Source organism: Anopheles maculipalpis, chromosome 2RL, assembly GCF_943734695.1.
Source record: "Anopheles maculipalpis chromosome 2RL, idAnoMacuDA_375_x, whole genome shotgun sequence".
NCBI lineage: Eukaryota > Metazoa > Arthropoda > Insecta > Diptera > Culicidae > Anopheles > Anopheles maculipalpis.
The window spans coordinates 32927773-32954983 of NC_064871.1; the positions used below are offsets into that span (position 1 = coordinate 32927773).

Genomic DNA, 27211 nt, shown 5'->3' on the forward strand with positions numbered 1-27211 from the left:
TCCTCGCTGCTGGAACGAGTCGACGATCCTAGTGGTAAAACAATTCTAAAGTTAAGTTAAGAAACGTTTCTTACAAAATGAACACCTACTTACAACAATGTCGACGTGTTATGAAAAATGCAGTAAGTTGTTTTTGCATCAGCATTCCGTATCTAGCCCGGACCTTAATTTTGCTCTTCTTGATTTTAGGTAAGCAAAATCGCAGTCATTGGTAACGAAAGTTGCGATTTAGATTCGGCAGTGAGTGCGATTGCTTTCGCATTCCACCTACAACATGTGCCATCATTATTAGGCGAATGGTACAAACAAGATAGTACCACAGTGTTTCCGGTACTGAATGTGGCCCGTGCCGAGTTGCCGTTAAAAACGGAAGTAACGTACTTCATCAAGCGGCACGGAATTATGCTAGAGGATTTGATTTGCCGTGATGAGATCGATTGGAACAGTGAACATACAGCGCTAAACATTATTCTCGTAGATCATCACGTCACAAAACTGCAGAAAACCATTATCGGTATCGTCGATCATCGGCCGATCGAATCGAATGCCCGTTTCAATCCAAGCGCTTTCAAGACGATCGAACTCGTTGGATCATGTGCAACTTTAGTAGGGCGTGAAATTTTCAACCAAGCTACAGCAACGATACAAGAATTACCGGAAGGGTATGGCGTAGCTTTAGAACTGCTCTATGGTAAGTTACAAAAATAAATTCCTGTTCTTACTTTCACACGAACGTTTTCCAACAATATCTTACATACCAACTGATCCATAGGGGCCATCGTGTTGGACACGGTTAACTTTTCCAAACAGGCCGACAAAGCTAAACCACTCGACTACGAAGTTGCGGCAAAAATTGAGGCACATATCAACGTTCCGGAAGAAAATCGTCCAGCGCACAGAGAACAACTTTTCCAATCCCTTATCGCGGCACGTAGCGATGTGTCCGAACTGAACGCATATCAGTTGTTGTTAAAAGATTTGAAAATCATCTCACAAAACGAACGCACCGTATCGGTACCAGGATTTCCGATGGCGGTACAAGAATACTTAAAACTATCCGACAGGATGGACCACCTGCAACGGTTTGCAACCGAAACCGGTAGTAATGTGGTGATACTGCTCGGACTTAATGTACTGCCGGACGGTAGCGTGCGTCGTGATGTTGGCATTATTCCAATCGATGATGAACCACTGGCGGAGAAAGTAAGATTCAATAGACAAATGCCGTAATCAGAATTTGTACTAATTTGTCACACTCTTCATAGATTGTTACAGCGCTTCAGACATGCCAGGAGATGAACTTTGAGCTTGAGGAACTACCAAGTTCGGATGGGAAAGGCAAATTTTTTCAACAACATAATTTAAAAGCGTCACGAAAACAATTGATGCCGATCGTTAAGAGTGTGCTTAGCGCAATCATAGTGTGAAACACTGATGTGATATAAAACTAATAATTCAAATATTCAACATATCAGAGAGCGTATTTATAATTGATTAGTAATCACAGAAAGAAAGCTTACACTAATAGCGCAGTTTTATGCGTCACCGAAATATCTATGATTGACCGTGGGTATTAGGAATTAATATGAAATATTCGATACCATTAATAACATAGGAATGATACAAAAAAAAACCCAAAACATAGAAAACGGTACTGCCAGTACGATTGCAACCTCTCAAATGCTATCCTGGAAACCAAGATGAAGACAGAAAAATTAGTCATTGTCGTGCACAACATATTGGGAGGACCGCTAAGCAGTAACGATCGTCATCCTTTCAAATCTCCAAAAATGTTTATCTGCACCACAATAGTCATTGGAGCAAGTGCTGCATTGTTCGTCCTTTGCATGTGCGATCTACGCAGGACACTGTACCAGCGAGACCTAGTGCTAAGCGTCATCGATCTCCTAATGTTGCTTGGCATTGCGTTCACAGTATTTACGATACACGTGTCTACGCTGATAAAATATTTGCAAAAACCAAGCGAATCTATTCTTCAGTGCCTTGACGATATAGATGGTCATATGTACACGTTAAACATCGGACGAGGTTCTGCCCGAAACCTTTCGTTACATTGTATCGCAGCTTTTAGCACGACCATCGTCATATCGGTTGGATATCTGTTGGCGACTGTGTTACGAATCAAACGGCCAAATGCTCTGGTGTTTGCGTTTAAAACATACGGCCTATTTGTGATATTTCTCATGCATGGACTGTTTCTCGTGTTGAGCTATCAAATTCTGGAACGTGTTCGATGCATGGTAAAGCAGCTGGAGAAAATGATAAACACTGCCAAGCGTCTGCAGGATACAAGGAACACCGCCACGGAATACGTTAGTATACGATTGAGCAGGGAGCTTAGTACGCTGGCCATGGTACAAATGCAGTGCTTTCGGGCGGTGAATCATTTAAACGAGGAATGTGGCTTGCCAAATGTTACTATCTTTGGTGAGTGTAACACATTCTCCATTTGATGCATATTTCTAGCCACCTCCTTACTCGTTTTAGGAATGTTTTTCTACGTTCTCACAGCGAAAAGCTTTCAACTGTTTTATGTTTGCTCGATCGAATTCAAACTGCACGGATTTCAATTCACTCACATTTTAGGTAACCAAAAAAGCAAACTTCAAACGAAAACAGTAGTTCAAATTGATTGCTCTTCCAGAACCCATCGTACTGATAATGGCAGTCTTTTTGTACTTTTTCGCTTCTACCTATGTTGGAGAATTACTCCAAAGAGAGGTAAGGATGATATGTGTCGGTAGCAATTTTTTAAAGCACTAAAACTAATTAACTGTTATGCTCCTGTTAGACACAGTTCGTGATCAACAATATCCATAAGTTTGAGTGCAGACATTCAACCGTGCAGCAAAGGACGAACCAATCTGAGGTACTAGTAGTAAAAGCTCTTCCCGAGATGTATAACTAATATTTCCTTTTTGCAATGTAAAAACCAATCAGTTCGTTGAACAACTCGGTAATCAGATCCTGCATCAGCCGCTTTGTTTCACCGTAATGAACTTCTTTCAAATAGATTTTAAATTTTTCCACTTGGTAAGTAATACGATTCCATATAGTTACGTGCAAATATAATGCTGCGCTTACACATTTATCATCTTCCATCGGCAGGTCATGGCATCGGTTGGAACGTATCTAATAATATTGTTGCAGTTTGACTTTCAAAATTAGTGCAAAGTCCGTTAACGACGAAATGGCTTTTAAATATTTAAATATCACGTGCACGCGGGTCGTTACTAGCCACTGTTCAATTATGAATATTTCATAGCCTAATATTATTCTTCTCGAACCCCTTTTTCGCTCCTTGCTTACTTCCTTTATCAATCAGGCCCAAAACACCTCATTCGAACTGCAATCGAGCATGGAGCAGGCCATCAATTACGGTATTTTCAAACTTTTCGCTCTAATGCCAATACTGGAGAATATGGATTGTCAAATGTGGAAATATTTCATAAATGTGTGCTACAGTTTGTGTGTGATTGCATACATTGTACTGCAACAGGTTATTGTCTACAATATTCAGCTGTATCAAGATTTTTCTGGCTGGTTTATCAGCTCCACTGTACTCCTTACTAGCTTCGTTGTCCTCGTGCAAGCATTAGCGATGGGAAACGGCATGCAGCAGCTACTGGTGGAACTGATGGAAATTGATACTATGCTGGACGTTGACGAGCGTAATCATGCAAAGCGCCACTTCAGTGTAACATTCTACTGTATGTACATTGTGGGATTCGGGAGAATCCTTTTTCGTACCATCCTACTCACATACCTCGGATTGAGACCGCTGGGCGTAGCATTGCAGCTAATCATTCCATCGATGATTGTTTTATCGCGCATTAATTTTCAAATCTACCTAATGGACCTTATCGCATCACAGCTTCAAACGATTGCAACGGAACTATCCATCTCGCTGCAAGACGACGGTGGACGATGCGCCAGTGATGAAACGGACACTATACAGCAGCTTCAGTGTATACTGCAACGGACGGAGTACATGTTTGGACGGTTGCAAAAATGTCTACAAATGGTTAACTCGCTATTCGGCTGGTCAACGGCCGCGATTGTGGTGCTCGTGTTCGTTGGCATTACTTTCCAGTTTCGGATTTCTATGCAGCCAATGCCGTTTGGTGGTGAGGCTTTTCTTATGAAACCTACAATCTTTGTCATATTATCGTCATGTTAATTATTTGTCTATTCCCACGCATAACAGCTCCAGTTGTAGAAGTACTGTATTCGATCATTTTGCTATTCGGTCTGTGTCGTTCGTCAAGTCAATCCGTGGAAATGGTAATTAAAATTGGAAAGCAAGAAAGATCATATCGCAATAACGCTGCTGTTTACCCTTAATTTTATCAAACAGGTTCACGAAATCAAACGCATTTTACTAAGACCCTTCTACAATGCATCACTTTGGGATCAGATCAACAATTTTATCGTGCGCACCAAACTGGAACCATTCGTATTTACCGCCAACGGGCTGTATTCGATTAATTACGGACTGTTCGGTTCGGTAAGGATACGAAGAATAAATGCCGGTGTCGAATTCCCCATTTTGATGCCAATCTACCTCTCTCATTTACAGACGCTCGCCGCTTCCGCAACGTACATCGTTATAATGCTTCAGTTCGAGCAGAAAACGACAGACGACTAGAGACGACTTGTACACTCTTCAGACACCTTTCAGTACACGCTTAAGATTTGTGCGCAAATTGTTGTCCATGTCCTTGTAGAAATATTCATCGAAAAATTTATGCTTTCGCAACATCCGGTACAACCGTTCGCCGAATTTCCTGCACAAAAAAAAAAAAAGCAGTGGAAGTACGGTGTACACCAAACAAATAGCCCAAATGCAATGCAATCATTACGAAAAACGTACCTTGTTTCGAGATTTTTATCCGTTAAAAACTTGGCCAACATTGATAGAATGGTTTTGCGGGTCCTCGTGTTAGCCGTTGTGCCTAAAATGGCGTCCAATCCCGAAACGACACAAATGCACACGAGCAGCCGTGCCGTAGCAGTCCGCACAAGGGGATTACGGTGGCTGTTGGTAAAGGAATAATTTAAAAAAAAATCCTAATGAAACTGTTTAAATTAATATTTCAAGCCTCTTACATGGTTCCTCGATTCGATATCGCCCGTACGGTGTGCGGTGTTGGAATGTACGTAACCAACTTATCCAGTGCCACGTTCGCATCCTTCTGTATGAACCGATTCGGATCGGCCGTCTTACACAACAGTATATCAACCATCTCATCAAACTCTGGCCGCTTCGTCGACTTCGCCTGACAGAACAGCTCACCCGACACCTGACAAGCCGACCGGCACAGAGCAGTCCGAGGGGATTTCAGAAACTCGATCAACTTCCGGTTAATGACGGTGATGTACTTTTCCTGTGCCTTCCAATCGATTCTGCCCGCCGTATCCATCAAATCCCAAATACCTTCCAGACACACTTCCCACACATTGTCCTGCAGCTTGTCGACAATGGTGGCAATACTGACCGTACCTTCCTTCGAACCCGCACCAACGCACATAACATCTGGTGCGTGTCCACGCCGCCGACCAAACGTGTCACCGATCAGCTCTTCGTCCTCATCTTCCGCACTTTCCCCTTCCATACCGAGTAATGTCCCCGCATTGCACTCATCACGACGCTCATTCTCCAACTGCTCGTCCATGGATCCATCGTCGGATTCATCCTCTTCCTCATTCAAGCCTTCCCCCTCGTCGTGCGATTCTTCGGTCAGATGTAGCTGCTTGCGATCAAGGAACGGCGAGTCATGCGTGTCCTGCACAAGCGTTGTTCGCCGATGGTCTACTTTTGTCTTTCCCAGCACATAGCGGGTTGGCTTTCCGAGCGTACCTACAACGGCTGGTTGCTTAGTACTTCGCCCATAATGGCCACCCATCGTAGCACCGCCATCGACGAGCTTTGTACACGATCGATTGCGCTTGGTACGATCAAAGTATGGAACCTGATGCGGTGCACGACCACCATTTCCGGCACGCAGCTGTTCTCGAGCCATTGACAGTGCTTTAGTTTTTCGATCTACTGGTGGCATTCTCGAACGTACATCGGTCTGTTCTCCGATGGACGATTCACTGTCGCTGGAAGCTAGCACCGATTCGTCCGGCACACGATAGGACGATACGCCGTAGTTTGTTGTAGTGCGTGGCCCAGCCATTGGTCGGATCGTTTGCGGCTGCTGCTGCTGCTGTTGCGCTTTCTGTTCAGCCTCTACCAACTCGATCAACGTTCGGCTAGTCTGACTGTGCATGTTCCGATGACGTCGATAGACACTATAAAACCCACCAACACGCGATCGACTCGAGCTACGGTACGGTGATAGCAATGGAGCCCTTCGAGCAGCCGGTACGGGCGCGAATTGCTGCTGTATCAAGCGATCCTGATGCTGCACCATCCGAGTTGCATTGTTTTGTGTGATAAAGTTGTCCGGAAAGCGAAACGTTTGGCAAACGTTTACAATTTGTGGATTTTTGTTCCGCGGCCGAATGGAGATCGGTTCCTGATGTGCGACATTAAGCCTTACCGCTGGCAGGCCCGGATTTCGTGTCTGATTGTAAACGCTCGTTGGCTCGTACGAGGTGTCATATTTGAACGATGGTTGTCGTCTGGTGTGCCAACGTGTATCCCGGTCGAGATGCTCCTTACTGTACCGATCCGTTTCCCATTCCCGCGAGGTAACGGTGTTGGCTTCGTACCGTTTCGATCCACCTCCGCCATGATCGGTCAATATTCGGCGCACATCACCACCGGCAGATGTTTCGTACTGGGGGAATTCCTTCGATTCGTCACATACGGACGGTACCTCGTGTAGCTGGTACGCGTGGCGCTGTGCTCTTCGTCGGCCGTCGTGCAGCGAAGCGGCATCCGTATCCGTGTACTGAAGGCACCCGCTCGTGAGGATTTGCGTAAAGCCATTATCGGGCATTTTCGTTGAAAATGATACCCTCGAAAGGCTATTTTACTTATTCAGCTTTGAATGATTTGATCACGAATCTAACGGCGTGTAATTTGATACCCTAAAAATTTCGCACAACACTTTTTTCAAGACTGTTCGAGAATTTAATTGCCCACCGCCACCGCCGATATAGCTTTGTGTATTTGTGTGGCTGGATTGCTTCGATTCGAGTAGAGAAAACGAATTAGAAACGAATCAATGTGTGCTAGATTGGGGATGGAAAATGTGATGTCACTTCCAGTGTTATCCTACAAGTAGTCAGGGTTACTGGTGGTCCGGTGTCAATCTCATGACATGATAAGCTCATCCAAGTCCGGCGATTCAAACTCATGAAGCTGTACGATTAACCCGTTGAACTGATGTTGCGAACGAAACTGCGGGTGCGCCATTTTCTCCAAGTCATATTTATAAGCGTAGATATTACTCTCTATAAATACTCACTCCTTTTATATATGACACAGAGGCAGGTTTAACGGAGTATGCCCGGGATAAGGCAAAGAATAAGGAGGAAATGCCTTATCAAGATGATTATAAAATTTACTCAACACAAGCGGTGTTGACAATACGGCACTGGACCGTCATTATTAATTATAAATAAAAATAAATAAACAGTGGCAGGTTTGGGGCTTGGACAGAATGGGTAGCTTCGTCCAACGGGCATAGTCGTCGAATCTGATGACTATATTTAGGATTATACACCATGCGATCCGTAATGGCAGAGACCTTGATGCTCTAGGGACCTCATCTAGCAATTGATCTTGAAGGAGGAGGTCACTCATCATCATGCTCAGGAATCATGCTTCCGAAGGTCTATGAACCACTGATGTGATGACTACAACAACTACCAATTTTCGGGGGCGCAAAACACCATTACAACTGCACAACCACACATGTTGAGGGGGGGTTCAGTTGTTGTTTCTTCTTTAATTTATTATAGCCTGTAATAGGATTATGTGTATACGTATTTTATATATATATCTATATCTGTAGTTATTACACATGTATATAAGAGTGTGTTGTTTGTGTATATATAATATATATGTTACCGCTAAACGTGTATATCATTTTTATCCGTTCGTCTAAATATAACTGGTTCTGGTTCAGTTCCCCACATTAATCTACCGCCCTTTGTTTAATTCCTCAATCCTTGGTTCCTTTCGTGTCTATGCTACGTTCAAAGAGGGGCACATTTCTAATGCCAGCGAAACAAATGTTACATACTATCAACTACCAATAACTGATTTAAGAGTACAAAAAACAGGTCAACAGATTGCCCAACATACTTTCTATTACAAATGAATCAAACGCTTAATTATCATAAATAGTTCAATAGTTAAATTTAATGAAAGTACACCTGAGATAAATAAACAAAAAACACACTAAATATAACGTCCAGATAAATGCAACATTGTATAACGTTACGCATTCATCGTATTCTATCATATCATTGATTCTGGTACAATCCCTAGACAGTTCCTCCATGCCATCAGCTGGGGCCAGCTAGTAGCTAGCGCATTGGATTTAAAGCACATGCGCTCGCCGGTATGCTATGCTACGGGTGTATAGGACCGCATCTTGTTGTTTTTCAAGCACTCTAAATTTTCTACGATATAGGTGTATGTATCTCTGTTGTGTGGTTCATCCGGCTACCGATCTGCATCTACTTCCATCGAAAAGGGATCGCTAAAGGATGCAAAGTTCTTGATCAGAGTATCTGCTCTCGCAACTGGCCTAGAGGGAAGGGGGGGTAGAGGGAGTTTTTGTTCCATTTTACTTGTTTCATCATGTTTTTTTTCTTACTAGGTTTACTTCTTTATATTGATTTTAATCCTTTGCTTTAGTTCTTTTTCTACTTTCTTAGTTAATTTGATACAGTTTACTTGCATGCTCTACTTGTTGTTAAACTACTCTGTTAAATGGTTTTTTTATATGTTTATGATATAATTATCTTTTTTTTCTTTTTTTTTTGCTACTCGTGTGTTGGCATCAACAGGAACCGAAATTGTTTTAATGTTATTTTGCAATATGTTGGCTATTTTCTTACTAGTTACGAACATGCTAAATTCATTGCTAATAATGTTTCAACAAATAAAATAAAGAAACCCATTTTCTTATCTTATTTTGATTAACAATTCCTAACACAACTTCACGTCATTTTCATTAGTACTACCGAGCATCGATTGCCATTTTGAGTATCGTTTAAGTAATACACACATTATCAAGGATTCATTACGTTGGGCGCTAGTTAACAGAAGCAATTCCACAGTTTTGATGAGAGAAAAATAAATATTTTAAGTTGATTCAAGCCGTAGTAGGTCCTTAAGTTTCTCGTACAACGATTAGAAGGTCGTCCTTTCTATTTATATTTGGCGTGTAGTAAAAGTGAGCACCCTATTGGCGTTGATACGCTGAACCGCATCAGTCCTATTGTTTTCAATAAAATTAAATGATATGTAAACGCAAACTGTTAATAGTGTGGTCCAGAGATGCCTCTTTATGCTCTAATTCCTTTTAAAACGGTAGGACAATGATGATGATGATAAAATGGCCAACAAAATGATCGAAAGCCTTCTGCTGTTGGTGCTATGCTTGCTCGCTCAAAATGGTGGTGACACAATTTCATTGTAACTCTATAAAAGGGAGGCACCATCCTATGTATATCCAATCCAACAGCTGTGTATAAAATGATATAGATGAACATGCGTCATTTCCATTACTTATTTAAGCACACAAACATTGGGCCACTCTGGTACAGAGTTCTAACATATTTCACAAGTCCATCATGGTTTTTAGTTCGCTAAATCATACCCCTACTTCGATTAGTTATGATTAACATGCAGTTGGTGGTTAGTACATTCGTTCGCCTAATTCTTTTACACTTGTTTTATATATCTTTTCTCACCTTTCAATAAAACTTTTTCCCCAAATTTAGTATGCAGTGAGACATATATGTTTGTACCAGGTAGAAGGATGCTCTAAAATATCTACCATGGACTGAAGTTCTGCTTCGATAAACTTCCGGTTGTAAGCTCAATGGTTAGCAGGGGAGCATTTTTCCACCACTAATCTCCTCACTACGCACACCTTTCGTACAGTATAGGATTGAAATCTCTCTTGTGTTTTTAAACGTTTTGTTAACTTGGATACGTAGCATCGAGACACTTACTACGGCGATCTCCACTAAGTAGTACGTTGAACAAATTGGTAAAACATTCAAAAGGAAGGAAACATATGCCACAGTTGTGTCCCAACTGAGAGGTAATCTACTGCTAGTCTACCTTTTCACGATTGGTTTAGGAACTGCTGGTGCTGTCTACACGGGGAAAGTGAGCTGATCGTGTATTTAAGAAACGATAGAAATATGTTTCCACCGTAGAAGTTTAGGAGGAAAATAGCATGAAAAGTGATGTAAAAAATACAAAATTCGGAGGTATTAAATAAAGGCTTTCGTTGCATTCTCTGACGTTGGAATGTGTTTACTCATAAACTACCATAAAACTAGCCACAAAATAACTTATTTTGTTCGATTTGTTCGATGCAACAAACAAATTAACAAACACGAACAACGATACGAAACCGAAACCAGGTATTTATAAAGAATATGAAAACATTCCCACCTTCCTAACGTTGTTGTGTTCTACACTACACTTTTTTCTCCCTTTTCATCCATTCTACGGGAAGTGACGGTGCATAAGCGTTTGTCCTTCCAGCTAATACTTCCGCCCCGGGTTCAACACTTTGCAGAAATGCGGTAACGTAACGTGACAATCGACCTGCGTCCCGGGCCCACCACTGCTGTTGGGCGAGGGACGGGTCGAACGGGTGGGTCATTGGTGCGTCGGTTGTTCCGCCTCCCGGCTGTAGTCCTGATGCCGGCGGACCACATCCGCCACGATCGGTTCCTCGATCTCCAGCCCGGACAGTGCCTGATCCTTCGTCAGTACGATTTCATAGTTGGTGGTGGGTGTCACAAACACGACCCGGTTCTTGCGCGTCTGCAGTATGTTTGCGATCACCAGCTTGTGCTTGTACTTGTTGAGACTTTCGCGCGATTTGGCAATGAGCAGCGCTTCGTCCGTTTCCAGCTTGAACGACACGACGTACGCGTGCGGCACCCAGAGGCTTACGAGCGGGGCCAGCATCTTTGGCACGAGCTGCAGCGATATCGTCGGTGCACCGTGGCCGGACTGTATCTTGTGCGTGGGCATCTCGTCCTGTGGTACGTAAAAGTCGGAAACGGCCGCAGCTAGAAAGAGTACGGCGTTCCGCTCGAACGGTGCCAATGATTCGCAAGCCGCACGCAACAGCCACATGTAGTCGACCACGCTGGTGAAGGTGATGTACAGCATCCGGTGCGTTTCCTGGGCATTTTTGTACTTGTCCAGTACGGGCGCTAGCACATCGACCGAGTCAGGTTTCACTGCAAAAAAAAAGGGGCGAATGGGGAGTTGGGAAAAGCCATGAGTACGTATTATGTGTGTTGCGGGCAGCATTATTACGCTGGTGGTCGGATGTGCAGAATTAGAGATGCAGGAAAGCTTCATTAACAAGGAAGCTTCTTTGTGCATGATAAGGAAGGATGTTTCAAAATAATAATGATAAATTCTCAGTAGAATATAAACCGTCGGACACCGGAGAAACTAAATAAGAATTTCCAGCCATTTTTTTTATTTCTATTTGTGTTATTTGAAATATTTAAAAAAGCATATGAAAAAAACACGCTTGTAAACTTCAGCTTCGATTTGTTTGTCTCTAAATCGTAGAAAAATGCACTTTCCCATTAAGAAAACAAACGACAGGAAACAAAACTTACCGGTTATTGTGGTGCTCATTCCTTCCTCGTGCAGCTCCAGCATATCGAGCAACTGTTGGCCGGTGAAGTGGCGCGAAAATGGCTCCAATGATTTGGTTCGATGCATAAAGATAACGGCATAACCATGCTCAAGAAAGTATTCGGCCGAAGCGGATCCACGATTGCCGGCGCTGAAGTTATCCACAAAACGGACCGTATTGTGCTCCAATGGGACAGTCGTACCACCGGACTGCACAGCAGGAAAAGGAATGCAAGAAAAGCAGAAAATCAGAAAATTATGGTTAATTGCTTCCAAAATACTTTAATAAACAAAGGTAAAAGGACAAAGGTAAATGTATTGTTTCATATGTTATAATAATGATTTAATGCATGTTCAAATTATGTTTAAATTCTTTTATTTTTGTAATCTATTTTGAAACAAAAAGCCTAATAAAAGGCAATCATGGATTTTTCTACAATTTATGGCACAGACACAAAAAATTTCTTCGCCAAGCAGGATGCTATGCTTTTCCCTCTACAATCTAAGCATTATTCCGACTTTTTTTTAACTTATACTAAAATTAAAATTACAACACCGTTAAACTGTTATGCCAAGAAACAATGTAAAAAAATTATCACTTACGTGAAAATGGAACTTAACATGTAATTTGGCATTAGGCAACAGAATACACGAATGAACGACAGTAAGCAAATAAGAAAAAAAACGTTATAAATGTTTCAAGTTAAAGTAAAAGAAAAAAAATACTACAAATCAACATACCAAGCAAAACATACATTTAAAAGATTTAATTAAAATCAGTCGATTCCTCAAGGGCAACTAAATACAGCAAATATCAGCTGAAGACTGTCCAACAACTTGCAAACTGAATTGACAGGACTCGGGAGGTGGTGAGCATCTGCAGGAAACCAGATTGCATTTAAAAGCATTTGCAACGTGCAGGACACATGCCCATTTCTCACAGGCGAGAAAACTTAAGCGACACACTTGTCCAACTGATGCAAAAGTTTTCCATCTCCAGTTGTCCTGTTGTGCTCTTCGCACGAAGAAGGAGAACGGTTTAATGTTTCTTCATTTGGAAATCAAATCAGGGTTAGTAAGTTTTCTACCGAGGTTAAGAATTTCTTGCACAGCTGTTCCGAGGTGTGATAAGAACCTCCTGTTTTTCTTTTTTCTTCAGTATAACTATTCATTTTCCTACCGTACACACTTTACTAAAGTGAACTTCCAAAACAAGTGAATCATTTTCCTTGCGCAACAGTTCAATAGCATTACTCTTTTATCTCCCGCACAAACTCTTCCCTTTTGTCCTGCTTCCAAGGAACAGCTGAATACCAAGAAAGGTATAATTTCCTCAACTGTGCACACCGTTTGGTCTCGAGATTCACCTGCCCAACTGCGTTCGTTGTACTTCGAGTCACGTTGTTTTCGTACCGTCAACTGTGCCCACGGTTGCCACGGACAAACAGGACTCGACTAATGTGCAGCAATGAAAGGTAAAGTGCTCGAGACGGTGGCTTACTTTATGTTTTATTCATAAACTGAAACCGCCTACCAAAATCGAGAGAGCACGAAAATCTAATAAATCGACTACTTTGACCGTTGCGTTCGCTCGGATCAGAAAGGTGGACCCAATGAAAGAACAGCAGACGACCGGGACTGAGTGGAAAGGTTCGTTTACACCAAACATCCATAGATTTAGAAGTTTGGACACGAAAAAATGGATCTATTGTTCAATCATTAAAGTTGGCTAAAGGACTTGATCGTTTCTGGCTTCCTTGACTTAATCTGTCCATTTCTCGATAATTATTCCTGCGTGCGAGGCAACGGCCGGGGTAGGATTCGATACCCATTCCTGCCATGTGAGAGACTGGGGCCGCCTCGGAAATCCGCACATCCTAAAAGGCGAATGATTTCCTCGACTTTTAGGACAATTTTCTTATTTTATGAAAAACTAAGATTCATTTTTTTTGGCTCATTTATTGTATCAAAAATCAATAACCATGTAGCCGAAATGAGTAAAACAGATTACAGAGATAATTTTTTAATAATTAGAACATTCAAACAATTTAAAAATATTTTCCAGGATTTAAAAGATTTATGCTGAAGTTCTAAGAAAACTTCGAACAAATAACTCAAGCATTCGTATCTAATTTTTATTGAAGTACTTGTTCGGTCGCATTTGTAGCTTCAAAACATGGAATTAAAAACAAATCTGTAGTTAATTAAGATATTTTCTGACCATTTTAAACACATGAAGGCGGTCATCGCGCCATCTGATCCAGATTATTGCCAGAATAAAGGACAACGTCCTTTGTTCTTCTTGGTTTAACAGATCAATAAGTAAGCTAGTTTCGATATCTTTTTTGTTTCTTGATGAAGGCCAAGAAAGTGTAGAACAAGATGAAAGAAAAAAAACACCATAATGGTCTAACCATAGCTTAAGAACATCGAAAGGTTTCCAGGTTTTCGTGTGAGGCATTCTAGATTGAAAATAAAAATGCTTTTCTCCTTCCTGACAATCAAATTATACTGCATGCCATCAACATCGAAACAAGCTGATGGTTATTTCACCACCATCACCACCACCTGTTGAACTTAATTTCTCATTCAATTTGTTAATTTTTCTATATTTTTTCTGAGATAATCCTGATATAGTCTGTACCAGTCAAACGTTTTGAAATTATTTTCCATAAATAACAAAGAGCCAACGAACACGACTAGCCATTATACTACCTAAATCCATAATTTATGCATCAATATAACAATACAGTGTAAATCTACAGTTCTTTGTTATTAAAAAAGGGTGCTAAAACATATTACAAACAAGAGTATAATTACCGTAACCAGCACGATGTGGCTCTTGAGCTTGTAGTGTCGGTCACAGAATTCCTTCAGCAGGGATCGATTATCCTCGAAACAGTTCGGCGGCAGATGTGTAGCATAAAAATCTTCCCAGTGCGACGTCATGGTCATGCCAGGTGACTATACGTTTTTGGCTGCTGCACTAGGTTTAGTCTAGGTTATTGATATCGGCGGGTACTATTGCGGCGTCCGATAGAGCAGGAACCACGTTATGGACTGGTGAACAGGGGATTCCTTTTCTTCACGTATTATGCTATTGGCCGTAATGCTGCTAACTACTGTTTACGCCTTTGCACATCGTACTGTACTTTGCACCTTGCTGTGTGTAACCCTTTTTCCTTGCCTATGCTCCGGAACACTTCCCGTACTCGAGGCTCACTACGCTAGGTCACTAGGTTCGGTAACGTGGGGTAAGAAAACAGCACAATCGATGGGGAATATCACTGGATCAACAGCTAAACGGAAAAGTGTCTACAATCCACAGTTTGTATGCACTCGGTTGCAATTCACAGACGGTGTGCGATCAATTACGTCCAGCAGGTAATGATGTTATGCTGACTGACTGGTTGGTCGCATACACACATACAGGCATACACCATGCTCCAAGTACAATTACACCGGGCGTTGTGTAGCGTTCTTTTCAAGCAATATAGCTTCTAATAATCACCGACAAACAGCAACCGAAACATTTCACAATGCTCACAATAATCCACTGTTTGCACTGTCCTGCTTCTACCAATCCGGTATTACATTTTTTACACTGCACTTTCGATATTGCCGTATTCATTACATGAGGCCGTGGTGTAATACATCGCGGAAGAACATATTTGACAGATCAGGAAGCAAATGTCAAACATAAACAAACACACATACATGTTTGGGGCGAAATTTTAAATTATATTTTAAAACTAATTCACTACATTTTCCACAAATTCCTTCGGCAACAATATAACTATGTGCAAAGAGATCTGTAGGTGCATACCTTGATCCAAAATTGCTGCAGACTGCGGTCCAATTTTGACAAGGACTTGGAACACGACACGTTGTGTTCCAATTCGATACTATTTAAAACGACCGTTTGAAATGAAAGATTAGCAAAGATGCTTTCACAAGTAGATCGCTTCACTTCATGTTGTCATCATGGAGTATTATTTATGTAACAAGCTTAGCTTACATTTCTCCTTAAGACGAGTAACTGCTCGCAGTAATTTATTGCCATACATGGTTATGATCTTTGATGTAGTGTTGGATGTAGATTTTCCTCTCTTCCTTTTCGCATTCAACTTTGTGCAAGCGTTTCAAGGAAATATGAATTGATAATGAAAATGTATGGTAAAATAATGAAGGCCTTTTCACTCGACTGACACACACACAGTAAAATACATTATGCACAGGTTTTGCGTTTTTGCATTAATGTTCCACACCACAAAGCAAGCAAGCGCTTATTTGCTTAAAGTATTTCCCTTCGTAGAAGCTGGAGCATCGAATTGAAGCTCCTAATCTAGCGCGAAACATTTCAAATAGTTAACCACCGGTGTGCTTGCTCCTTTTACATGATCTCTTTATTTCATAGCAAGAAAATGTACATACAAATAGAGAAATTAAACAAACATAAAAACCTACACACTACATACTTCAACCTCGCAGTGGTGGTGGTGTAGCAGCATCAGCAGCAAGATAAAGTTTTAAAAAACGGAGGGTTTAAAAAAGTCCACTACCAAAGCGCGGATGATTTAGGGTAATAAGGAGAACACAGAAGGAAACACTTTATAAGGCCTGCTCAAAATTTAAAAAAAAAAACAACAACAAGTATTGGAACAGCGATCACGAGACGTAAGCAACGTATTGCATCTCACAAGAGTAAAGATTTAATAGAAATTAAACCGAAAACAAAAAAAATATCGTTCCGGAAACACTATTGTTTGAAGGCAACAGATAGCTCAGTCACTTGAAAGTGTGCACACACACTCTCTTCTGTGTACTTATGGTGTAGCTTTCTTTCGATTTATTTCGCTTCAATAACATCAGATGTAAATCACGCACACGATTTTAACCGCTCGCGCTGTCCTTTGCTCTCTATCTTCCTCTATCCAACTTGGTTTTTGCTTCTATGTCAACATAGTTGCAAATCAGTATCCATAATTCCAGCCCCATTGCTCTCCGCCAAATAGGGGTGAGTTGCAAAACTTGAAAAATCCGTTACACTGCATTTTCAAACCAGCTTTGCGTTTTCCAAAACAGCTCAGCTTCTCCTCACTTTGCGTTATTGGAAGCACTGTATTTGTGTTCTCTCCTTACTACACAATCATCCTTGCGGCTTCCTTCTCTCCAACGCGACTCGGGTTCTATCCCTGTGTGAGTCTATCTTTCTCTCTCTCTCTCTCTCTCTCTCTCTCTTTCTCTCTCTCCTCCTCTATTATAAGTATCCGTTGGCTTGTTTATTTGTTTGAACGAGACTAATGACGATACGTAATTTAAACACATATGCACAGAGACGTGGCAGTGTGTGAGTATGTGTGTGTGTGTGTTCTGTTTGTATGCATTTTTTAAATAATACTCTGCTAAGTATCTTCTTCATTTAGCTGTCATTTTTAACAATAAAGATGTCCTTTACAAGGCGCACTTAATTAAAACCTCAAACTCAATAAGAACAAAAGCGCACATGCGCTTAGCGGCCAACTTACACATCCCGGGGTATTTTATAAATTGGATTGTTTCGCTGTAAATCTCTTCAGCAATTTTCTCCGGTAAACCATTTTCGCAAGCAACAAGTTAATATTTACGTTCAACAACAACATATGGGTAGAAAGTGGTGTTTCGCAACAGTACTCACAAGCGAATATTTCGCAAAAAGAAGGCAGTCAAGTTTGAGCCGGCCTGTTGCGAAATGCATTATAGAAAAGAAAACAAGAAAAACAATATGAGAATATAATTATCGATGCTTGCGAAAGAATCTAACCGAAACTATCCAAATTATAAAAAAAAAAACAAAACACGATTCGTAGAGCTTAACAATCGTTCCAATGATTTATATACGAAACATTTACACAATATTTTATCATTCGATAATTTAGGTAAATCGCTATAAAGCAAAGTTTGTAAAGTTTTGCTTTAAAATGATTTACCCATATGACGATAATAGGCAACCGAATGCAGGGTTTAAATCACATGAATTGCACCCCTTTTTGTGGAATAGTTTGTGTTTACACTTTTCGAATGGGAGTGGGTTTTTAGTCAAGAGTTTCAAACCAAACCCAGGGGTTTATTATTGTTTGAGTATAGGCGCAGTTCCCGACTATTTAACCAACCCAACCGATCAATCAGCAGCAACATTTAGTCCGACCATATCCCGCTTAGTAGTGTAAGGGGTTGGGTCGTATATGCAATATGTATGCATTCTTTGTTGATTATAATTTATTATAACGATCAAAAAAATAAACGAGACTAAGTTAATGGGTAAACATTTAGCATACGAGCCAAATAAATGTATCCCTTCAAATTAACCCCGCTATACATATGAACATACGATCCCCCATGCGATCCATGCATTCTTTTGGCTAATGAAATTTCAATCGTGGAAAAAAAAGCTTTCCAGCGTTCACAGGTAGATTTTATCAAAAATAAACACAATCGGAAAAATTGGCAAATAAACATATCTGCTCTAACATCTAAGCGCCCCGGGGATTGTGGGTAGTTTGCCGCTTTTGCTTGCTTTTAGTCTCTTTCACACACACATACGTACGTTTATACACACACACATGTATTGTATTGTTGATGTTTCTGTTCTCTCTTTCTCTCTCCTTTCATCTCTCATCCTCTCTCTCTCTCTCTTCTTGCATCGGTCATTTAAACATTATCGCCATAGTCTCGTTCGCCAACGTTCAGTCGATCCGGCGCAGCCGTAACGGAGAAGCCCAAAATTCGGCTATCGAGTTTCATCATCTTGTTTTTCTTAACCTTCTTATTTTTACCCTGCAAAACACAAAAAGAAAAAAAAACAAAATATTATTATTCAATATTGGCACATTTTAAATTAACTGTTAATGACTCTTTTATGTAACGGAATAGTTCAAACTCCTGTGGCTATTTAATTTTAGAGCCATTTTACTTGCACCTTGGTGGCATTCTATTTCAACAGCTTTGCTAAACTAATTAGTTTATTTTTTTTAAATAGAATGTTGCAATGTTGAAATAGAACGTATCAAAAATAGTAACTTTACTTCAAAAATAGTAACCAATTGAAAATTTATTTATTTATTTATAATTAATTATGACGGTCCAGTGCCGTATTGTTAATTGAAAATTTATTTTGAAATAAAAAAAGCCATGTAAAGCCCTGCATATGCGCAGTAAAGACAAATGTTCTTGGAGTTTGATTTTAAGCGAATAAATTACACAAAATAAATTCATGAAAGCGACAGGCAGATGGCGCTTACCTTGGTTTCTTGGAAATCATTAGACGACGGGTTTATAGCCGGTGCCGGTTTGCACATATCGTCGATGTGGGCATTCTTTTGGCGCTGCTGATTTTTGTACTTCGAGCGTCTTTCAAGGTACTGCTTCGCAAATTCCGAACACTCTTTATTTTCTCCTGAACAAATAAATACACACGACCAACAACAAGGAATGAGTAACGAACCTTTTGTTGCGCATTTGAACACCCTCTGTACGTCATCCACTTACCTATGTATGCGCGGACGTACTCCTTCACCTCGAACGGTGATTCGATGTCCTGTAGAAATACGACAAATGTTGGAACTGAGAAGAGAAAAATATCATATAAATGGATGAGTTTTGTGCAATCAAACATTCGCTTGGGGACAAAAATGCTTGCTACTTACTGTCGACGTTGCTGTTTAATGAGCTCAGGGCGCGAGTACACCAGTCAGTAAATTCATTGGTCGGCTGCTGCTGCTGCTCGTTCAGATGCTTCCGATCGTCCTTGCGATCATTGTTTCCAGCCGCATTGCCATTCTTACCACCGGCCGACGACTTACCACCGGCAGATGTACCACTTCCCTTGTTAGCGCCTTGCTGTTGCTGCTTCTGCTGCTTGGCAGCGGTCACAGTCGAAGATGAGCTCGTGGAAATGCTGCCCATTGTTTTACTCTTGCTCAGAAGCTGCTGTTGCTGCTGCTGCTGCTGCTGCTGCTGCTGTTTACCACCACCAGCAGCCGCTGAAGTCACATTGGATGACTTTCGAGGGTTGTTTCCGGTGCCAGCTTTACCAGCGGCAGCGACAATTGAAGCAGCAGTCACAACACTGGACTGTGTTGGTTCTTCCCAGAAACCTCCCGAGCTAACGTTATTGCTCAGTCCAGAATTTCCTCCGCCGAGGATGTTGCTCGAGTCGCCCACACCGTCCCAGGCTTTAGTTGAGTTGAAGTACAGCATGTTGTTGCTGCTGCTGCCGCCGCCCCCGCGTACCTGCCACACAGCTGAACCGGTTGCGGAAGCACCACCAGAACCACCACCACCCAGCAGGCTAGCCAAACTGTCCTCCTTCTTGGCACTCTTGATGCTGCCCTGAGCCGCTATCGCAGCCACCGTCAAACCGGACGCGTTCGCATTCTTTTCCCGAGCACGTTCGGCAGCCGCAGCTTCTTCCGCCTGTATCTCGGCCAACGGTTTCACCTTCGCCGGCAACAGGTTCTGAGCGTTCCACTTTAGCCTACCATCCAGCAGCTGAATCTCGAGCAACTGTTGCTGCTCCTGTTGCTCCCGCAAGCTGTGCTCACGCCGTGCCAGCAGCGCACGTTCCGTTTTCTGGATCTCCGTCAGGCTTAGCTTACTGTTGGCAATCTCAGCCATCGCACCGGACCACGGAGCCGGTACAGCTTTCGGAACGGAGCGTTGCTGTTGTTGCTGCTGCTGCTGTTCCTGAATTTTCATCGCTTCACGGCGCTGCGATTCTAGCAACTTTGCACGCTTTTGAGCCTCGAGCTCTTCGAGCAGCTTTTTCTCCTCGGCCAACTTGCGCTTTTGCTCTTCCTGTTGCTGCTTTTTCAGCTCTTTCTGACGCTTCTTTTCCTCCATCTTTACGATAATAAACTCACTTTCTTCCTCGCTGGCGATCGTCGCCTGACCGTTACTGCTCGCCCCAACATGATTGTTCTTTTGCTGCTTTTTTGATTTTTGACCTTGCTGCTGCTGTTGTTGATTCGTGCCAGTTTTGTCCTCCGTAACGTCGGCATGATTATTAACTTGCTGCTGCTGTGGTTGCTTATTGGTTTGTTTTTTAGTATTGCCGGACTGCTGCTGCGACAATTCTATGGCAGTGCTGCTCTCCTTTTTTTGATTCTCTTTTACTTGCTTTTGCTGATTATGCTGTTGTTGTTGCTGCTGCTGTTGCGCTTGCTGTTGTTGTTGAATTTGTAGCTGTTGCTGCTGTTGTTGATGATGCAACTGCTGCTGCTGTTGTGGTTGTTGCAGCTGTAACTGTTGTTGTTGCTGATCCTGCTGTTGCTGCAGGTGTTGCAGTTGATGCTGTTGTTGTTGTTGTATTTGCTGCATATGTTGTTGCACATTTTCTTGTACATGTTGTTGGGATTGCTGCTGCAATTGATGCTGTTTCTGTTGCTGCGCAAGCACATTTTCTTGATGCATTTGTTGCAACTGTTGTTGTTGTTGTTGTTGTTGTTGCTGCTGCTGCTGCTGCTGCTGCTGCTGCTGCTGCTGCTGCTGCTGCTGCTGCTCCTGGTGCTGCTGCTGCTGCTGCTGCTGCTGCTGCTGCTGCTGTTGCTGCTGTTGCTGCTGCTGTTGCTGCTGCTGTTGCTGCTGCTGTTGCTGCTGTTGCTGCTGCTGCTGTTGCTGTTGCTGTTGCTGCTGCTGCTGCTGTTGCTGCTGGTGGTGGTGCTGCTGCTGCTGTTGCAACAAATGTTGCTGTTGCTGCTGCTCTTTTTCGATTTGCTGTTGCTTTTCCGCCTGCTGATGATGCTTGAAGAGTGAAACGACCGATGGTGCCTGCGGTTCATTGGATGGACCGCTTCCGCCCAACAGCAGCGGATGATGGCCGGCAAGTGCCAGATGAGGTTGCTGCTGCTGTTGTTGCTGCATTATGGATGCAAACGAGGCACTCGTGGGTGGTGGTAAATCGCCCCAACCAGACGTCGCCCCCACCATAGGTCCACCCCTAGGCACCAGTCCAGCCAGTCCACCACCAGTACTACCAGCGTTCGCACCCTGCGGTTGTCCCGTTTGCAGCCACCCGGTGGCCGGTGCACCACCACCCATCAGTTCACTGGCCGCTTTTGACGGTGGTTGATGATTAGGCATCTGCTGTTGCGACGCCTGTTGATTCTTGTGCAATGACAATTGCATAAACAGCGACTGTATAGGATCTTCGGCGCCCGCTTTACCAGCTGCCGGGTGCGGTTGTTGCAGTAGTGGTGGTTGTGGTTGCTGGCCTGGCCCTCCACCGACTCCAGATCCCAACAAACCACCACGGTTCAGCAGAAGATTGTTTGGTCCAAGAGGACCAATGTTTTGTCCCGACGCTTGATGATTAAACCCGATGCCGTGCATCAGCTGGCCTAGCGGATCGTGACCAGAAGCGGCAGCAGCAGCAGCAGCTGCTGCTGCCACAGCTGCAGCGGTTGTCGAATCAACGTTCATGTTACCTGAAAAAGGAAGCAAACAAATATATTATATTCAGCAAAAGTTGGGGCAAGAGTGTGCCAAAGGAACAAGAGAGACCTTTTTTCTTCTGGTAAAAAAGGTAAAAAAAGGAATTTTTAACCAGTTAAAATAAGCTCTAAAAAACAAAGAAACAAAATTTCAAAAAACTGTGAAATACATGACAAAGTTGAGAAAAAAAAAGACGTCGAATCATCAAGGAAGCTCAAAAAACAACTTCTTTTTCACAAAGCCCTTACCCGTGCGCTGTAAGTCTACGCAAAATCTCATTTGATTAAAATATCGTCTGGTAACTTTATAATAAAAAGAAATTGTTCACCACGTCATCTAGCCTAGTCTACCATTTCATGGCAAGTGTTAACCAAAATAGAAAATCCAGTAAATTACATAACGCGACACACTTGCCCATGTTTCCCCGCTACATGAATACATTAAAATTTCAAATTATTTTTCCCCCATAACTTACCTAGCATTGGTCGCACCCCTGCTGCTGCCTGTGAAGCCTGATTAAATTCCGGTAAGTGCAACTTCAAGAATGCACTACTGTGCTGATTATTGCCCGGTACCGATTTTTGCAGCTGCTCCATCATAACGTGTGCCGGTGGCGGTTGTTGTTGCGGTGGTTGTCCTTGCTGTTGCTGCATTTCCCGCAGCTTCAAGTTTACCAACGCATCTGGCCCTGACGGCATGCCACCGGGACCCCCTCCTCCACCAGCATTAAAAATGCCAGCACCGCCCTGCTGTTGCTGATGATGTTGATTCGTTCCAACATTATTACCACCACTTCCACCCGGTAGAGATGCCGAGGGCGATATCATCCCGATGCGTGCCGCTGCATCTGCATTAAGCAATTGATTCATGTGCTGCGTGATGATCATGTTTTGCTGCTCGGGCGATAGTAAGTTCCAGCCGTCGGAGCTTTGCAGCTTCTGTAGTACCATACTTTGCTGGCGCAACAAATGAATGCTCGGCACAACGTTTGGCCCGCCGGGACCGTTGGCTCCAGCTGCTTGTTGCTGTTGTTGCTGACCAGGTCCTTGTTGCTGACCCGCCGCCGTTTGTTGCTGATTCGGTGAAGGCATTACGGTGTTTCCATTAGTGCCGGGGGCAACCTGCTGTTTCTGCTGGCCACCCTGAGACACCGGTGTGTTGGGCTGCTGTGGCGAATGTTTCGCCCCATTCCCGCCAGCGGGCGCTTTGAAAGGTTGAATGACGGCCGAGTTTAGGAACGGCATCCCACCGCATAGCGCTACCAGCGTGCCGAGTGTGTTGTAAACTTCGTCGCATTCGCGCCGTACCGACAGCGACTCGTCAAAGTACCCGGCACGGTACCATTCGGTCATTTCCGCCGCCTGGAACGGTCCCTGCACTTTGCCCTGCGGGTCACAATAGTACCAGATGTCTGATCCGCGCGGTGGTCCCGGTGGTCCCATTAGGTGGTGCAACTGTACCATCGGATTTACGCCCGCAGCAGCTGCTGCTGCCATCGCGGCCCGATTAGCCGCTACCGGGTCGGACAGTAGCAACGGATTGACGCGCGACATATTGCCGTTCCCGAACAGTTGTTGCATCGGTTGTAGGGCTTTCGGCAGAATGTTTATGCTCATCGGCAGTCCACCGGAGGAGGAGGACATCGTTGTTGCTGCTGTGCCTGACGCACCACCACCGGTCGCAGAGATGCCAAAGACCGGAGATTTGCCCACTAGCCCATCGGTGCTGCTGGCAGCAATGGAGGATATAACCGATGGATCGCCATCCGTCGCGAGAAATTCATCGTCCATAATAAGCTGTGCAACCATATCGTCAGCCACTTCCTGCATTCGATCGACACTAGTGCTGGAGGGCGATTTTTTCGGTTCGTTTCTTTTCTCATGCTGCTGCTGCTGCTGCTGCTGGACTGGCTGATGTTTCGCACCATCGTTGTGGTCAATATCATTGCCGGGCTCGCGTCGTTCATCCGATGCTGATGTCACCCGGTGGTCCGGTGTGTTTTTTTGGGAGGAGACTGCCACTTCGGTGCCCTTCTGCCACGATGGAGAATTTTGTCGAGCATCACCACCTTCAGGAACAGTCGCACCAGCAGCATTAGCCGATGCCGTTCCGCTGATGGTAGATGAAATGGAAGATTCGATGGATTCCCGCGACGATGAAATTCCTTTAGTAGAATTCGTTTGAACATTTGCCGCGCTTTCATCACTCAGAGCGACCGTCGTTTCGGGGGGCGAAGAACCACCTGACACCTGGTTTCCTTCGTCTTTACCCACCGCTTGTCGTTTGATTCGTTGTTGCTTCTGTTTCGACGAATCAATGGCACCGGACGTTGACGGTGTATTCTCGTCGTCATCGTGATCGTTCGCTTCGTTTCTTTCAGCCGAGGACTCTTCCCCGGTTCTGCTACCGCCGCCTCCAACATGATTCACAACTTTTCCCGTCGCCTCTCCTCCTCTGCCCTTGGCCGCCCTAGCCCCCTCACTTCTATTTCTGCTCAATGTAGTATCCTCCGCACTACCGCCTCGACGTGTCTCGATTCCTTCCCCATCCTCTGCCCGGCGTCGCATGTCTTTCGATCGATCATCATCTTTCACATGATTATTTGTCTTAGTGCTATCGTTTGTGTCATTATTAGCGTCACCGCCATATCGGTTCGAGACGTTAGTATTTCCACCATTTTCACCATCATTATCGGAATCATGAAATGCGCCGGTCGCATCGAAGCTGCCCCCAAAGTCGGACGGATTCTCCGTTGCCCATTCGGGCAGTTCGTCGGTGTCCCAGTTCGGGCGACGCATACCACCCGGACCGCCCATCGAGTGGCCGCCAGAATTCATATCTCCAATACCGCCAACTCCACCGCTACCGATACCACTGCCAGCCGAGAGGCGAGATTTGTAGGGTGGAATCATTCGGTCGCCACTACTCAGTCCACGCTCGAGCCCATGATGAGTGGAGCTGTCTTCGTCGCGCCAACTTGTAGATCTGGTCCACTTCTCGCGCACAAGACCCGTAATACTGCCCGGTGCGCCACCACCAGATCGCCAATCGCCGACACCACCGTTACTGAGTGTTCCGCCGCCGACGTTTTCATCGTCCGTGCGGGAACGGCGCCAACTTTCCATGGTGCCGCCGCTAGTTCGGATCCCTCGCGAACCATACTCCTTACGGGGGCTGGACGATGAGTTGTTCCACTCAATATCGCCTCCAATGCCACCGGTTCCATTACGCTCCAGCCACGATCGTTCACCCTGATGATGATAGGGATAAAAAAAGGATAAGGATAGGGATAACAAAATGTGCGTTTTTCTCGATTGTTTCAGGATCCATTAAAGGAACAAAACGAGGGATTCACTTACTCTTCCTACGCCTCTGGATTCATCTTCGTAGAAAGAGGACGATCGTTGATAGCTGGTGTAAAGTCCCCGGCCACGACCACGGCCACGATCGACCGATCCACCGCGTGCGCCACGACCAGGAATACCAAGCGAAACACTTCTCGAGGGCCACGGACGCTTGAAGACAAAAAAGGAGAATACCAATAGATATATTAATAAATATAGATATAGATATAGAATATATATTAATAAATAGATATGTACTAAAAATTGACAAATCGCTAACGATTCGAAGATCCTGTGTCCTAATGACCTGTGTCCTGTTTTATGTTCTTTACGTACGAATAAAAAATTACAACATTTTTCATTAATTTTGAGCGACTATGGGGCCTAGCTACCTATTAAAAATCTGAACAAAAGCTGAAAATTAAAGATTTCCTCATACAATGAGTTATATTCCTCACCAAAGGATTGGATAAGATTAGAGGCGAATCCTAACGTTCGCTTCTACTGCTGAAGAAAATTAGAAATATTTAACAGAGGCCAACAAACAAATTTTCAAAAGGATTCTATCTGCCTCACAGTGTTGTAAGGCTCGTCTAGTGCGATAGGAACCGACAAGAAAACGCAGGACTTCATCACCAGGCAGGCAGATCATGTTTACTGCTTAGTTCCCAAATTCAGAGCATCCGTGCCAATGGATGCCAGGGAAAAAATATCCTGAGCGGCAACTTTATCTATCTTTCATATTACTAGCTATTTCATGCTGATATTAACCAATAAATGATTACCCGTGATTCCGGTTCGACGATCAGTTCTTCCTCGGGACAGGGCGTCAGCGCAAGCGGTGGTTGCGGTTTTTCCACAAACAAGCGCTTGTATTGCACCAATATTTCCGGCGCTTTAACCGTTCGCCCGTCGAACAGGGCCAGCATTTCCTCGCGCCCATACCGAAACTCGGCCAACGGATACCGGATCGCGGTAGAAGTGGTGGTGATGGTGCTGGTAGCAGTTCCCGGCCCGGTCCCACCATTGTTGGCAACCATGTTGCCACCGCCACCAGCTCCACCGTTGCCGGCACCGACGCTACCAGTGCCACTCTGCGACAGACTATGCAGCGATTGATACGCAGAAGAGTGCGACGACGACGGCGAATGATGATGATGATGCTGCTGATGATGCAATCCGACTCCACCACCACCGCCAGCATTGTTGGCGATGGTGTTGCCGCCGACGCCACCACTATTGCTGTTCAGCATCGTATGGTTGCTGCTGCTGTGGTGACTGCTGCTGCTGCTGCTACTGTTCGTACTGTGATGGTTACTAGTGGTGTTACTATCGGACGATACCTTGCGTAACCAGGCGGGCCCAAAGTTGATTGCGTCACCCATCCTTGCGCGCGCGGACACACCGACAATACACACGACGGAACAAACCCCGGCTGGAGCAGAGAACAAGTCCTACTTAGCTGAGCTGAGCTGTTCCTTTTTAAGACGATTGCAAACACTGTTGTGTTTTTGGGGTTGCAGCTTACGGTTTACAGTTCCAATTGATTGTTAACGACAGGCAA

At 43.8% G+C, this 27211-nt stretch overlaps 7 protein-coding genes across 7 annotated transcripts in view; 3 read left to right on the forward strand and 4 right to left on the reverse strand.

Annotated features, from left to right (window-relative positions):
- LOC126557318 (serine/threonine-protein kinase Pink1, mitochondrial) overlaps nucleotides 1-27211 on the reverse strand; it is a 251977-nt gene that overhangs the window by 3013 nt on the left and 221753 nt on the right. The gene's annotated exons all lie outside the window — the stretch shown is intronic.
- Nucleotides 55-1427, forward strand: LOC126566731 (exopolyphosphatase PRUNE1). The gene is made up of 4 exons (XM_050223286.1): nucleotides 55-122; nucleotides 190-691; nucleotides 773-1203; nucleotides 1266-1427. The coding sequence occupies exons 1-4, from the start codon at nucleotides 78-80 to the stop codon at nucleotides 1425-1427; spliced, it is 1140 nt and encodes a 379-aa protein (XP_050079243.1). The 5' UTR covers nucleotides 55-77.
- Nucleotides 1701-3189, forward strand: LOC126558442 (uncharacterized). The gene is made up of 6 exons (XM_050214463.1): nucleotides 1701-2448; nucleotides 2509-2607; nucleotides 2666-2742; nucleotides 2813-2890; nucleotides 2962-3054; nucleotides 3130-3189. Exons 1-6 carry the CDS (start codon nucleotides 1701-1703, stop codon nucleotides 3187-3189), a joined length of 1155 nt encoding a protein of 384 aa, XP_050070420.1.
- LOC126566745 (uncharacterized) lies at nucleotides 3380-4669 on the forward strand. Its single transcript, XM_050223288.1, has 4 exons — nucleotides 3380-4148; nucleotides 4229-4305; nucleotides 4379-4528; nucleotides 4601-4669. The coding sequence occupies exons 1-4, from the start codon at nucleotides 3380-3382 to the stop codon at nucleotides 4667-4669; spliced, it is 1065 nt and encodes a 354-aa protein (XP_050079245.1).
- On the reverse strand, nucleotides 4688-6971 carry LOC126557284 (uncharacterized). Its single transcript, XM_050212998.1, has 3 exons — nucleotides 5131-6971; nucleotides 4895-5059; nucleotides 4688-4808 (listed from the first exon to the last, which is right to left on the reverse strand). The coding sequence occupies exons 1-3, from the start codon at nucleotides 6969-6971 to the stop codon at nucleotides 4688-4690; spliced, it is 2127 nt and encodes a 708-aa protein (XP_050068955.1).
- Nucleotides 10702-14792, reverse strand: LOC126558582 (phosphopantothenate--cysteine ligase). Its single transcript, XM_050214617.1, has 3 exons — nucleotides 14654-14792; nucleotides 11815-12043; nucleotides 10702-11421 (listed from the first exon to the last, which is right to left on the reverse strand). Exons 1-3 carry the CDS (start codon nucleotides 14786-14788, stop codon nucleotides 10829-10831), a joined length of 957 nt encoding a protein of 318 aa, XP_050070574.1. The 5' UTR covers nucleotides 14789-14792; the 3' UTR covers nucleotides 10702-10828.
- On the reverse strand, nucleotides 18521-27101 carry LOC126556601 (GIGYF family protein Gyf). The gene is made up of 8 exons (XM_050211934.1): nucleotides 26433-27101; nucleotides 25663-25818; nucleotides 22779-25554; nucleotides 21552-22296; nucleotides 19519-21314; nucleotides 19361-19435; nucleotides 19114-19268; nucleotides 18521-18649 (listed from the first exon to the last, which is right to left on the reverse strand). Exons 1-8 carry the CDS (start codon nucleotides 27030-27032, stop codon nucleotides 18524-18526), a joined length of 6429 nt encoding a protein of 2142 aa, XP_050067891.1. The 5' UTR covers nucleotides 27033-27101; the 3' UTR covers nucleotides 18521-18523.

Bases quoted from the DNA above. Each gene is read 5' to 3' on its own strand.
- LOC126566745 (XM_050223288.1), top strand. From the start codon at position 3,380: ATGGAGCAGGCCATCAATTACGGTATTTTCAAACTTTTCGCTCTAATG. The intron at 4,306-4,378 runs GTAATTAAAATT...TTTATCAAACAG, and splicing joins CAAGTCAATCCGTGGAAATG to GTTCACGAAATCAAACGCAT. The intron at 4,529-4,600 runs GTAAGGATACGA...TCTCATTTACAG, and splicing joins ATTACGGACTGTTCGGTTCG to ACGCTCGCCGCTTCCGCAAC.
- LOC126558442 (XM_050214463.1), top strand. From the start codon at position 1,701: ATGAAGACAGAAAAATTAGTCATTGTCGTGCACAACATATTGGGAGGA. The intron at 2,608-2,665 runs GTAACCAAAAAA...TTGCTCTTCCAG, and splicing joins TCAATTCACTCACATTTTAG to AACCCATCGTACTGATAATG. The intron at 2,891-2,961 runs GTACTAGTAGTA...AAAACCAATCAG, and splicing joins AAAGGACGAACCAATCTGAG to TTCGTTGAACAACTCGGTAA.
- LOC126557284 (XM_050212998.1), bottom strand. From the start codon at position 6,971: ATGCCCGATAATGGCTTTACGCAAATCCTCACGAGCGGGTGCCTTCAG. The intron at 5,060-5,130 runs GTAAGAGGCTTG...CTTTACCAACAG, and splicing joins ATATCGAATCGAGGAACCAT to CCACCGTAATCCCCTTGTGC. The intron at 4,809-4,894 runs GTACGTTTTTCG...TTTTTTGTGCAG, and splicing joins GATAAAAATCTCGAAACAAG to GAAATTCGGCGAACGGTTGT.
- LOC126566731 (XM_050223286.1), top strand. From the start codon at position 78: ATGAACACCTACTTACAACAATGTCGACGTGTTATGAAAAATGCA. The intron at 123-189 runs GTAAGTTGTTTT...TCTTGATTTTAG, and splicing joins GACGTGTTATGAAAAATGCA to GTAAGCAAAATCGCAGTCAT. The intron at 692-772 runs GTAAGTTACAAA...ACTGATCCATAG, and splicing joins AGCTTTAGAACTGCTCTATG to GGGCCATCGTGTTGGACACG.
- LOC126556601 (XM_050211934.1), bottom strand. From the start codon at position 27,032: ATGGGTGACGCAATCAACTTTGGGCCCGCCTGGTTACGCAAGGTATCG. The intron at 25,555-25,662 runs GTAAGTGAATCC...TATCATCATCAG, and splicing joins AATCCAGAGGCGTAGGAAGA to GGTGAACGATCGTGGCTGGA. The intron at 18,650-19,113 runs GTAAGCGCCATC...TGTGTTTTGCAG, and splicing joins ATGATTTCCAAGAAACCAAG to GGTAAAAATAAGAAGGTTAA.
- LOC126558582 (XM_050214617.1), bottom strand. From the start codon at position 14,788: ATGACCATGACGTCGCACTGGGAAGATTTTTATGCTACACATCTGCCG. The intron at 12,044-14,653 runs GTAATTATACTC...CCTGCTGTGCAG, and splicing joins GCCACATCGTGCTGGTTACG to TCCGGTGGTACGACTGTCCC. The intron at 11,422-11,814 runs GTAAGTTTTGTT...TTTTTTTTGCAG, and splicing joins AATGAGCACCACAATAACCG to TGAAACCTGACTCGGTCGAT.